At 33.2% G+C, this 14,064-nt stretch overlaps 1 protein-coding gene across 2 annotated transcripts in view; it reads left to right on the forward strand.

Moving 5' to 3' along the window:
• Window positions 1-14,064, forward strand: part of LOC114326160 (UDP-N-acetylglucosamine--peptide N-acetylglucosaminyltransferase 110 kDa subunit) — a 142,683-nt gene continuing 128,619 nt past the window's right edge. The window contains exons 1-2 of one of the 2 annotated variants that reach the window (XM_028274417.2): window positions 1-136; window positions 432-522. In XM_028274417.2, the coding sequence (XP_028130218.1) occupies window positions 432-522 (91 nt within the window). In that variant the 5' untranslated portion in view covers window positions 1-136. Of the gene's footprint in view, window positions 523-14,064 lie in introns of both variants that reach the window. The other variant, XM_028274415.2, reaches the window with a different exon arrangement.

Raw genomic sequence — 14,064 nt, forward strand, 5'->3', positions numbered from 1 at the left:
TTCTGAAACATTTGGTCCAAACTAGCTCCATCTATGACGTATCGAATTTCTCCCAGTGTAGGTTTACAGAGAAAATGGTAAAATATTATTAACTGAGTAATTTTATGCAGAAATACATAATTATTTCAACATTTCTGTAAGTACTGTACATATATTTTTAATATATTTTGTTTTGGTTTCCCTGGTAATAAATTATTGTACCTGTAATTAAATTCACATTGGATGTAATGCCATATTTTTCTGGCGACAGTGACAGATATATATATTTCTATTTCACTTTATAAATCAGTATCAATTTGACGCAGATGTTCTTCTACGGAAACGAAACCATTTTGCCATAGAAAAGAAAGTATCCATTATCCATTTTTGAATAGTGTAGTGAAAAACAAATTTTGTGTCATTTGGTGGTATATTTACGTATATTTTTTAAGATGCAGGAAAAACTGATTGTGAATGTTAATCAAACAGTGGGAAGCACCTTTTCAACGAAAATGAATGATTCCATTCCGATGTCCTCAGTCGGTAAGTATATAAAAAGAACAATAGTTTTTTAAGATTAGAAACTTTGTATGGACTCTAATTAAACTTATGCAATTAGCAAAAAGGGTGATATAATCATAGATCAAAACCTTTATTTCTATTACTTCTTACTTGTGATTGGTATGTTTATCAATGCTAAATAATTGTTGCCATGCAATAATTTGCCACTGCCATAACTTTCTGCCACACGATTTTTTCATCAATAAATCATTTGTTTTCTAAAAAATTGTATTTTACAAATCATTTTCATCTTTGATACTATTGTTTTGTTGATATTTACTCCAATAGTTACATGTCTTTTTAAACTAATCTTGTTGATAATCATCTCATCATCTTTGCAAAGTTAGGTGCCATTTTCTACAGAATTGGAGTTATTTTCCCTTATTTTTGCTACAATTTACTATCTAGTTAGGAATAAGCCACAATTTTACTATAAAATTAAGTTGATAAATTTGACATTTCTTTGTTTATTTTTTGTCTGAGGGGGAGGGGTATTCTTAAGTTGATTTCATGTACCTAATCCATGTCCATGTCTGGATAGTATGTATTATGAGACTTTTTCCTCATGATCTACTAGGGGATCAGTAACAGGAGAATTTTGTTAGGTTTGTTCCAACGCAGTCAATAAAATAACCCATCTTTTTTGTGTGAATTTGATGGCCTTGGCTGAGCCAATTAGCCAGACATTTTATTTTAAAAACAACCAATGTTTTTTTCAATCAGAGGAATTTTTTCTGTATTTCTAACTCTAAATATATGTACAGTAGAACCACGATTATCCGCGTGCGGATTATCCGGGCTGCGGATTATCCGTGCTATGATTTTCTATTACAGTAGAGCGTCGATTATCCGAACTAATTGGGGGACATAGGTGTTCAGAAAACTGATTTGTTCGGATAATCGAACTACAATATATTGATACATATTTATAGTCATACATATTTATCCACAAGTGAATAAAAGCCATATTTATATACCTACATATTTATTTATATCTTGATAATGACAACTAGCAACTAAACAAAAAAGTGCAGTCTTTGCAACAACATAATTATTTTTGGATACAATATTGAAGAAAATTGAAGATATTTTAAGCGTCAAATACTAACGCTTGCTCGGTATTCGAGTGCGGGATGCGGGAGTTGATAGTTCGAATAAGCGGTCGTTCGGTTGATTGACGTTCGGATAATCGACGCTCTACTGTACTTAAATTGGATTTTTGAGGTTTTATCAAAATAGCGTCACTGTAAATCACTACGGAAACTCTATACGCAGAGAGGGAGACTCACAATGAAAGATTTATTTTTTCTGTTGTCTTTTTATGGTAGGGCTATATGTATGGATATAAGTACATATGTATTACAATAAGAAATACATTTTCGGATTATCCGTGCTTTTCAATTATTCGTGCCAACGTCCGGTCCCGAGGAGCACGGATAATTGGGGTTCTACTGTACCTAACAAACTAATATACTACTATTTAAAAAATACACTAATATCTAAAAATACAAAATAAACCATAGAACGTATTATTTTGCTATCTGCATGCAGTTTCGTGATTGTTTCATGATGGTTTTCGTTGTGTTGGAACAAACCTATTGTCATCATTACATGTGGTAGTCTTTTAAAATACAAATCACATGCTATGATTTTTTCTGAGGCAAACTTTTAAGTTAAAGTTTACTTCATGTATTTGAATGAACTATCTTCCAATAAAATCATCTCAGGAACGAAACTCATAAATATTGTCAATATAGTTTTAAAGTAATCTACTTTAAAATGTATAATATAATAGGTATACTTATGTCTGAATAATTTAATTCAATTATTGTCAATATGAATGAGTCTGAATTTTTTGAAAACAATTTCCAAAGTGGAAATAGAAACATCAAATTAACTCAATTTTAAAATAAAATTTTGGCTTGTTCCCAATTTGAATCTCATATGGTGTGTTGATTTTTCTTTTGTCCATTTTTCATTCATTATCGGGCCTGTTTGTAATAGATCTGTCATTTTGTTCTACATATTTCTATACCATTTTCATTTTTTGTACATCATCATTCTCTTTGCCTTATCCCTATGCGGGGTCGGCTTCCCTAATTGCATTTCTCCACACAATTCTGTCTTGGGTCATATCAATGTTAATCCCCTTTACCAACATGTCCTGCCTTATCGCCTCCCCCCAGGTCTTCTTTGGTCTTCCTCTCCTACTCCTTCCAGGAATCTGCACTTCAGCTATTCTTCGTATTGGGTGATTAACGTCTCGACGTTGAACATGACCGAACCATCTTAACCTATGCTCTCTCATTTTGGCATCAATTGGTGCCACACCTAGACTTCCCCTAATATACTCATTTCTAATTTTATCCTTCTTTGTCACTCCACTCATCCATCTAAGCATTCTCATTTCCGCCACATGCATTCGTTGTTCCTCTTTCTTTTTCACTGCCCAACATTCAGTTCCGTACATCATAGCCGGTCTTATGGCTGTTTTATAGAATTTTCCCTTCAGCTTCATTGGAATTTTTCTGTCACACAACACACCACTCGCTTCTTTCCACTTCATCCATCCAGCCCTAATTCTACTGCATGCATCTCCATCTATTTCTCCATTACTCTGTAATACCGATCCTAGGTACTTAAAACTATTGCTTTTCACAATCATTTCACCATCCAAAGATACCATTTTATTTGTAGTCGCTCCATCTTTAAATGAACATTCCAAATACTCTGTTTTTGTCCTACTAAGTTTTAAACCTTTTTCCTCCAGAGCTTGTCTCCACTGTTCCAGTTTTTGTTCTAAGTCTCTTTCACTATTTCCTACTAACACGACATCATCAGCATACATTAAGCACCATGGAATGTTACCCTGTAGTTTCGCTGTTATCTGGTCCAAAACTAATGAGAATAAATACGGACTAAGCACAGAGCCTTGGTGCAATCCTACTTTCACATGAAATTTATCAGTCTCTCCCACACCTGTCCTAACACTAGTCGTTACTCCCTCATACATATCCCTCACCATCTTTACATATTCACCAGGGACTCCTTTCTTATTGAGTGCCTTTTTCATTTTTTGTACCTTAAGTATAATATTTTGGAAAACTACTTTACATTTAAAGTTTTTCATTGTTCTTTTTTACTTTATCGTACTACATACGCAGTATGAGTATAATAGATAAAGTTATAGGATCGTGCAAAAAATTTTTTTTCAGATTTCACTTTTTTTCGACGATTTGAGTCCCGCTGAGTCTAAAAAGCAAATAAAAAAAACATGTCGGAAGTACGTACGTACGTATGTCGCCAATGCCCAGCAAAAACTACTGGACCGATTTCGATGAAATTCGGTATTAGTAAGTTTAAGAGAATTTTGTCGAGAAACTAAGCTTTTGAAAAAAACCTCTCAAAGGGGGGCCGAAATAGGGGGGTTATTTGGGACCCATTTTTGCAAATTTTGACCGAAACGAATGAAATTTAACTTAAAATTAGCTCATCGACAGGTAAATAGAAATACGGAATTTGACATTTCCAAATCCAAAATGGCGGCCAGCATGGCCGACCGCCCACCCGATACATTTCCCTACCAATCTAAAAACTTGTTTAAGATAAATTTAATTTGAAAAAACATTTATATAGCCTAAAGATTTATTTATTTATTTATTTATTTTTTTTACGGGCCTTACCCATTATTACAGAATAATTTAAGAGCTAAAATATACATTAAACCTCAAAATAAATTATAAAAATATGTAAATATACTTAATTACAATCACAAAATGGTAACATTACACAGACATTATCACAGGTAATAAATTGACAAATATTATTTGGACACTTAACACTAAATCACCTAGCTACCCATAAATATACCTATAAATTTATAAATTAGTGTTCTTCCCCAAGCGTTAAATCCTTAAGAAAGCACACAAAGCGACTTTGACTTATACTGAAATCAATGTTCGGAGATAAGTTATTGGCTGTCCTTACAGACCTTGAACTAAAACTATTAAACTTTACATTAGTTCTACATAAAGGTTGTTGAAACATGAGGTGAAATCTAGTATTCCTTGACGGCACTGCCAAACCAATACAGTACAGTAGATCTGGGCAATCAGCAATACCATTAAAAACTTTGTATAAATTCTGTAAGTCCCTACATTGCCTGCGAATCTGGAGAGGAGGGAGAGAAAATCTCGTGTGAAGTGAATCATAGTTGTAATGGTAGTTGTCAGGGGGATCCACACCAGCCTTAAAGGCCAAATACCGCAAAAATCTTCTTTGCACTTGTTCTAATTTGTGTACATGGCATGTATAGAGGGGATTCCAGACTGAAGAAGCATACTCCAATAGGGGTCTGACCAATGAACAATACAATAGGCGGATTGCCGAGAGATTTGTAAAATCTCTTGTAGATCTCTTGACAAAGCCAACCATTTTAAGGGCTCTAGAAACAATCTCTGCGATATGAAATCTGAAGGATAGAGCATTGTCAAATAAGACTCCAAGATCCTTAGTAGCTGACATATTGATCAAGATGGTGTTAGAAATTTCATAGGGAAAAGCCAAGGGGATACGCCTTTTAGAGAAATACATAGTGAGGCATTTTTTTGGGTTTAAATCCATGCAATTTCTTTCACACCAGTCCACAAGTCTGGACAAATCTGACTGCAAGTTGATACAATCAGTGGTAGAAGAGACAGTTTTGAAGCATTTTAGGTCATCAGCAAAACATAGAAATTCGGAATATTGAAAGCAACTCTGGATGTCATTTATAAAGATGTTAAATAACAAGGGTCCCAAATGAGACCCTTGAGGCACACCAGAAGGTACTTTTATCTCCTTAGATTTAAAGCCTTTGACCTTTACTATTTGAGATCTATCAGACAAATAGCTGCCGATCCAGCTCAACAAACTACCACCCAAACCTGCTGTCCTCAGCTTATCCAATAAAATTGTATGATTTACCCTGTCAAATGCCTTAGAAAAGTCAGTGTATATACTGTGTACCTCACCACCACCATCCAAGACACCTGACAGAAACTCACTGTAAACTAGTAAATTAAGCTCAGTAGACCTTCCATTTAGAAATCCATACTGCTGGGGTATTATTGTTGATGATAACACTGATGTAAGATATTTTGTTACTATTTTTTCAAATAGTTTTGGAATTACATTTAAATTGCAAACTGGCCTATAATTGCACACATCAGCTTTATTTCCTGATTTGTATATGGGGGTCAAGAAGCTAGTCTTCCAAAACTCAGGAAAATAACCAGACTTTAAAGAAGAGTTAAATATCATATAGAGAGGACGAGAAAGTACGAAACTACATGATTTTAGAATAATGGGGGTATTCCATCTGGCCCTGGACTCTTGTTGGTATTTAGATTACAAATCTCTTCATAAATTGTTGAAATACTGATTTGAAGATCATTTATGCTGATATCATTAAAAGATAAAGATTCAACGGCCTGACAAACTTTTGTTGAGTAAACAGTTTTAAAATAATCTGCAAATAGATCTGGAAGATCAGGCCCCAGTTGGCAACTCACCTCGTTGTAAAACATTTCAGATGGTAAATCATTAGATTTTCGTTGTGAGTTGACATAGGACCAGAATTTTTTCACATTACTCTCATTGACAATAGCATTTTCTGAGCTGGACACAAATTCATTGTAACAAGTTTTAGATAGGACTTTACATTGTGATCTTAATCTTGAAAAAGTAAAATACTCATACCTACTCCCAGATTCTTTAAATGCTTTGTGTGCTTGCTTTTTTAAAATAATAACATTTTTTAATTCTTGAGAGAACCATCTTGGAAAGTATCCTTGAGACACTTTCTTTTGTGGTACTACCATGTGTATAACTGTGTAAAGAACATCATAAAAAATATTAAGCATGTCATTGATAGAATGTTTTAATAATATCATGTCCCAATTAACCTCTCCAAGATAGCTATTTAACAAATTAAAGTCTGCTAACTTGAAGTCATAATAATATTCATCCTTGGTTGCATTAACTAAATTAGTATGACTATCTGATATTCTTAATGTTATATTCAGGGGTGGATGGTAACTATCCTCGGGGACCAGAGCATCATCTGCCAAAGTCACAACTACTGAAAGGGCATTCGAATCAAAAACCAGGTCCAGGGTTTTGCCCAAATGGTTGGGAACATTGTTAAGTTGGTACAAATTGTGAAAAGCACATAAGTTTGACCAGTGCTATTTTTGTAACAATGTAGGTTCCGGTACGCAGTGTTCCGGGGGGTCTGGGGATTGTTCATAAGCGGGGCCCACCCCCGGGAAAACTTTTTAAATTTAACCTCAATAAGGGAGCGTGTTAAAGCTGTTTGGGAGCAAGGCAAAATTCAGGAATTTGTCTATAATTTTGTTGTTTTCTTATTTTTTGTCCCAAGAGGTACCGGTACGCTGTACCGGCACGTACCGTCACAAAAACAGCACTGAGTTTGACATTACCTCAATTGATTCGGCATCCTGGTGCAAAGTATCTGGAGAGTAGATGGCATGAGAACAGAACTGGTCAAATGTCCATGAGGCCTTCGGCAAGTTAAAATCTCCAAGTAGGAGCATTGGGCATTGGTACTTTTCAGAGAGGCTGTCAATATTGTCACTGAAAAGTTGGTATTTTTCTGGAGATGATCTTGGTGGAATATATACACATCCTATAACGGTTTTATTAGAACCAGAGCCAATTTGAACAAATAATTGCTCCAGGCCGGGGCTTGACTCCACCAATTGAGCAGGGATATTCTTAGCGACAGCGATCAACACACCACCACCCCTTGAAGCATCACTGGTAGTTGCATTACGGTCCCTTCTGTGATGGGGCTATAACAAGAATATTATCGTTTTTCAGAAAAAGTTATGGGTTGCCTATATTTAAGGGGTCAAAATTTGACATAAGTTTGAACTAGATTTTCTCAAAAATGACTCCAAGGAATTTGTTTATTTTTTGATATATTTTTGATATCCTGTCGGTAAATTGAATAACATTAGTCAGATTTCTTAACTCTTCATAGGAGGGGAGTTATGAATTTTTTATAAAAAAATATTCGAGTGCCCGTAACTGTCTCTGTAATAGAAACTAAAATTTGAAATTTGGCAGACATATATAGTACTTTATTATCTATTAGCATAATAAATTTTACCCACAATATGGCTTCCGGTTGAACCGGAAATGAAAAAAAAAATCTTAATTTTTTAGATACGCCCTGTATATTTTTACATATTTTGAAAGAATGTAAAATTACCTTTCCAATGACATAAAACTCGTTGCTGTAACTCAAAAACTCGAAAAGTTACAGAAAATTGAAATTTTGCTAGAATCTTGTGTGTGTCCCCTCTCACGCGATCATAGCAGAGCATTATTATAGGGCAGTCAATGGGGGTATTTGGCTCCGAATTCCATCCTACTACATCGATGTACTTGATATTTTCACAGTAAGTAGGGAATAGCTCAAGAAACAAAATCTACCCTATATACTATGGCGCTTTTATCTTGGGGCAATTCCCACCCCTTCAAGGGGGTGGAAAATTTGTTGGTAAAAATAAGCATGGAAGTGGCTAGAGAACCTATTTTTAAGCAAAAACTGATCTATACTTTTTTTTGAGAACTCGATACTTTTTGAGTTATGCGTAGTTGAAAATTGGCCATTTTCATTCAAAAATGACACGTTTTCGGACGGTTTTTTGTGAATACTTTAAAAACTATGCATCAAACTAAAAACACTATAAAAAATTTTTAAGATTATAAATAAAAAAGGGATTCGTTCCTTCGTAAATTTTCTATTTATAATACAAAAAGAGATATGGTAGGTAAAAAGAGTTTGTTTTTTGGTGCATGCTCAAAGTGCTCATGCTTTTGTAGTGTTTGAAAAGGCCTTTAAAACGAGCACCGTTAAATGTCGGTTACATTCAAACTAAGCGAGATATGGTGCAAAAAAAGATATGACTAATGTACTTTAAGGAAAAATGAGAAGTACACACATTTAACCCCTCATTCACCAGAATTTAAATGCATTGTTTTTCTTTTGCAATACCTCTTAATATAGTTTTATTTCTACTTTCAAAAAGTTGGACGCGTGAAAAAAATAAGATCAAATTATAGAGCGCATTTTTAAATTTTCTTAAAATTCTTTCTTTTGCTCCATGCAATTCGAAAATAAAAATGTTCTATCCCCGAGAAGTGGTGGGAACCGCCCCCATGATAAAAGCGCCATAGTATATAGTATATAGGATAGACTTTGAATTAGGAGATTGGGCTTTGGGCTACTCCCAAAATTTCATTACAATCCATGCAGTAAAATGCAAATATTGTAAACTATTAATTTCTCAGAAAAATGAACTAATTTGAAATGAAAGTATGACTAATATTCTATTGATTTATGCAATAATCTATAGTGTGTCCCCGAACATTTTCTCAAATGCAGGAATTAATGATGCGTAGAACCATAAAACATTTTCAAGTATACAAGGTGTTTCTAAAATATCAAAATAACGAGTAACTTTGTTATTTTTATAGAATGCCAGTATATAGTACGATAACGATAATAGATCGGTACGATAAAGTTCTCAGGGGGCCCTTCTGTCCAGCGTTTTATTCATTTTTAAAGGTGTAGTCAATTTTACGATCAATATTTTGGAATTTTTCATTGATCTTTCAAGAAGTTATATTGTTTTTCTATATGTTTTATGAATTTTTTCATTATTGCTTCATCTGCTGACGAATTCAAATGTTTCTGGGTGTACTAAATCGTTATTGAAAACTCCTTTTAATTGTTCTTGAGGGATCTTTTTTGGAAGCACCTAAAACTTTGGTGCCTTTCATTTAGTTTTTCAGGCAACTGTTGCAATGTAAGATTGATCTAATATTTATCATTATAAACAGCCAGTTGTGAAGAATATTGTTAAATCTTCTCTCTTTTAATTTTTCCTCTTATGAGTTCAATTTGAACAGAAGTAGTTGTTAACACAATAAGCCTCGCGTGAGACAGCATCTATCTAACAGTGCTGTGATCTTGGCGTGACCTTACCTTGTCTCTCACAGCAGTATTAAAATTAATTGCTGGTTCACAGATCTCACAAAAAAAATTCATGACCAGGCTTAACATGTTAATAATTAATACTTAGTAACCATATTTATACAACAGTTGTTCATTCAATATTTTTTACCAGATTGCACAATAAATAATATTATTGATTGCCATTATACAGGGTGTAACAAAAATACAGGTCATGAATTAAATCACATATTCTGGGACCAAAAATAGCTCGATTGAACCTAACTTACCTTAGTCCAAATGTGCACCTAAAAAAAGTTATAGTGAAATTTGTGTACCCCATAAAAATTTTATGGGGGTTTTGTTCCCTTAAAACCCCCCAAACTTGTGTATGTTCCAATTTAATTATTATTCAGCTTCCATTAGTTAAATACGTTTCTAAAACTTTTTTGCCTCTTAGTATTTTTTGATAAGCCAGTTTTTATCGAGATGCGGCTTCTTTTTAATATGTTTACATAAAAATTTTATGGGGATTTTGTTCCTTTAAACCCCCCAAATGTTTGTGTACGTTCGAATTACACTATTATTGTGGCACCATTAGTTAAAGACAGTGTTTTTAAATATTTTTTGCCTCTTTGTATTTTTTCGATATGGTACATTTTATTGTGATGTGGCTTCTTTTTTAGAAGATACCTAAAAATGTAAATTATAAATAAATTTTCATATTACAGTAGAATCCCGATTATCCGTGCTCCTCGGGACCGAAGGGTGGCACGGATAATTGAAAAGCACGGATAATTGAAAAGCACGGATAATCCGAACATGTATTTCTTATATATAATACATATGTTTATTTATTTATTTATTTATTTATTTAACGGAAAATCTCCTTTTTACAATATAAAGATATATAGACATTTTTAACACTAACCTACTAACAAGTAAATATATCACAATAACATATTACCAACATAAAATACTTAAATTATATAAAATACATAAATTACATAAATACTCCCTCAGTTGGTTCCTAACAAATAAATATATCACAACAACATATTACATTAAATACTCCCTCAGCTGGTTCTTAAACCTGGTTTGACTAACTCCCAGCAGATCTGTAGTTTTATTAATTTTATTACCCAGTCTATGAAATCTAGGTATAGGACTATTATATCCGTAGTTAGTATGATGAAAACTAATTGAGAATAATGGTTTATCTCTAATATTTATAATGTTTAATTTAAAGTTGATTAGCTCCAACAAATCCGGGCAAGTTATATTACCCTCCAAGATTTTATGAAGAAATAAAATATCATTAATAATTAAAGTTTTTTCAATAGACAACAACTTTAAATGATTATTTATTCTCTGATAAGAAGAAAATTGAGGCATATGTAATGTCCACCGACAAGTTCTCAAAAACCTATTCTGGACTGCTTCCAAAGATAAAATATGTGATCGATAATGAGGTGACCACACTGGTGAAACATACAATAGGATGCTGCGTACTAAAGATAAATACAAAGTCCTGAATGTAGAAACAGAAAATTCTCTAGAGTTTCTAGTTATAAATCCTAAAGTTTTCAAAGCTCTACTAATAATAGATCTTAAGTGTGAGACAAATGTCAAAGAACTGTCAAAAATTACTCCTAGATCCTTGATTTCACTAATTTTCTCTAAAGGAACAGAATTAATATTATAAACAAAATTTACAGGATTTGTTGATCTCGAAAAAGTTATTGTAAAACATTGGCGTGGATTTAAAGACATGGCATTATTGGTAGCCCAATTAATAAAGTAATTTAAATCATCTTGTAACTTGAAACAGTTAGATAATTCAGAAATGTCCATAAATAATTTCAGGTCATCAGCAAATAATAAAAACTTACAATATTTAAAACATGAAGCTACATCGTTAATGAAAATATTAAATAGTAAGGGTCCCAAATGTGACCCCTGTGGGACGCCAGAACTTGCGTTTATAGGAATGGAAGTAAAATTTTTTATTTTCACATACTGAATCCTGCATTGTAGGTAACTTTCCAACCAATTTTAACTTTCCAACTTGAGTAATAGAAAATCATAGCACAGATAATCCGCAGCACAGATAATCCGCACCCGGATAATCGGGGTTCTACTGTATTACCAGGTCTCTATAATCGTACTTAACCATATATACAAATAATATGTGGTAGATTTGACAAATATTCAAACTATCTCGATAAAAACTGGCTTTGCGAAAAAGTACTTAGAGGCAAAAAAAAGTTTTAAAAACAATGTGTGTAACTAATGATACCACAATAATAATTGAATTGGAACGTACACACAAGTTTGGGGGGTTTAAGGGAACAAAACAGTCATAAAGTTTTTATGGGGTACACACATTTCACTATAATTTTTTTTAAAGATGTTCCTGCCATAAAAATGCTACATGTCGATGGCTTAGTGTGAAAACCTCGTATCTCATTAAATTACAATTTTACAGGAGAGGCAAAAAATTGATTTTCTGCATAATATAATCTAAAAACAAAAACTACTGTTACATATTTTAATTTGAGCACATTGAGACAAATATCTGATCTTGGCCCAAAGCTGAAAGTGTTAAATGTTGCTATTAAATTGAAAATACAAATATTAACTATGAAAAACACATAAATATCCTTGCCTTTGCCCAAGTAAGTATGATAACCTCGTATATCTTGATATACGTGTTTTTCATCTAAAATGAGGTTGTGTTTATGATTATTTACGAGGTTTTCATTTTTCATAGCTTATTGCACACCTTAAAATACTAGGCTGATACAGTACAAATCTTTTGATTTAAGGTTTATAAAATGTTGCTATATGTCGGACTACCTTTTGTTGTTCACAAAAAAACATTTTTCCAAGTCGAATTTCTTAAACAACCACTTCAAATTAAGTACCAAATTTCTTGGTTATAAATATACGTGGTATTCACACTAAATCAAGAGAGCAATTGATATACGTGGTTTCTTTTTTCGGCTGTAGAAAATAGTGTGATGTATTTGGATTTTTTCTAACAGTTGTAAATCGTGAGATACAAGGTTTTCAAACTAAAACCACCAAAATGTCATTTTCCAAAAAAAATGAGATATGAGGTTTTCACACTAAGCCATCGATGTCCATTTTCAATAAAAAACCTCTAATAGTTTTCGATATACATATAGGAAAAAATCGATTTTCATTTTATTTATTTATTTATTTATTTATTTATTTTACGGGCAAGCCCAATTCTACAAAAATACATAGTGTACAGAAAAAAAACAATAACATAATATAATATAAAAAACAGACATACAGAAATATAAATATAATATTAGAAGTAAATATGTACTATGAAATAATATCATAAAACCAAGTTAACAAATTACAAAACCAAGTTAACAAATTACAGACGCTTCACTCAAATATTGATCCCATCTAAATTTCTTTTAAAACGACTGATGGAGTTGTCGAACAGTTGTAAATTGCAAAGGGAGTTTGCTAAATTCAAGACTCTGGGTACGAATGAAAAAAGTGAATAATTAAACCTGTGGAATGGTACATAAAATGTTCGCACTTGTCTAGTGGTGCGAGGTGGTAGAAACAGTGCGATCTTATTAAGTAGTTGAGAACAACTGCATATACCATTTAAGATCTTGAATAATAGCAAAAGGTCCCTTTGTTTTCTCCTGCTTGCAAGAGAAGGGACCTGCAGTTGATGCTGCCATACAGCGTAATCTTGATAGGTATGAAGCTTAAAAGCAATGTAACGGAAGAAACTATTTTGGACTTGTTCAAGTTTCCTAATGTAGACCAAGTAGTGTGGGGACCACACTGAAGAACAATACTCAAGGTGAGACCTGACCAAAGAGAAGTAAAGAACTCTAATACTGGATATGTTTGTAAAATCACGAGTTGTTCTTTTTACAAAACCCAGCATTTTCATAGATGTTTGAATGACATTGATGATGTGAGTATTGCAACAAAGAGAGTTTTCCAGTGTAATCCCCAAGTCCTTGATTCTATTAACAGTGTTGAGCAATTGGCCATCAATGTAATAGTTTGATAATATTGGGTGGTGAGTACGGTTAAAGTTAATTACATGACATTTGATTGAATTAAGGTTCATACCGTTAAGTGAACACCATGCAGAGAGGTTATTCAGTTCTGATTGCAATATGGCAGCATCATAATGATTTTTTATAACTTTAAAGCACTTCAAGTCATCAGCAAATAGCAAGGCGTTACAATCGTGAAAACAGTTGGTAATATCATTAATAAATATATTAAAGAGTAATGGACCCAAATGGGACCCCTGTGGTACACCTGTGGTACACCTGACTTAACTGGAAAGGTTTGTGAGTAAAAGTGGTTTACTCGAACTTGTTGAAATCTTTCGGTTAAATAACTCTGTAACCACTGCAACAAAGGTCCACTTATGCCATAGGAGCTAAGCTTTTGAATCAGGAGTTCATGATTTACTCTGTCAAAGG

The sequence above is a fragment of the Diabrotica virgifera genome, chromosome 6 (assembly GCF_917563875.1).
Source record: "Diabrotica virgifera virgifera chromosome 6, PGI_DIABVI_V3a".
Classification (NCBI taxonomy): Eukaryota; Metazoa; Arthropoda; class Insecta; order Coleoptera; family Chrysomelidae; genus Diabrotica; species Diabrotica virgifera.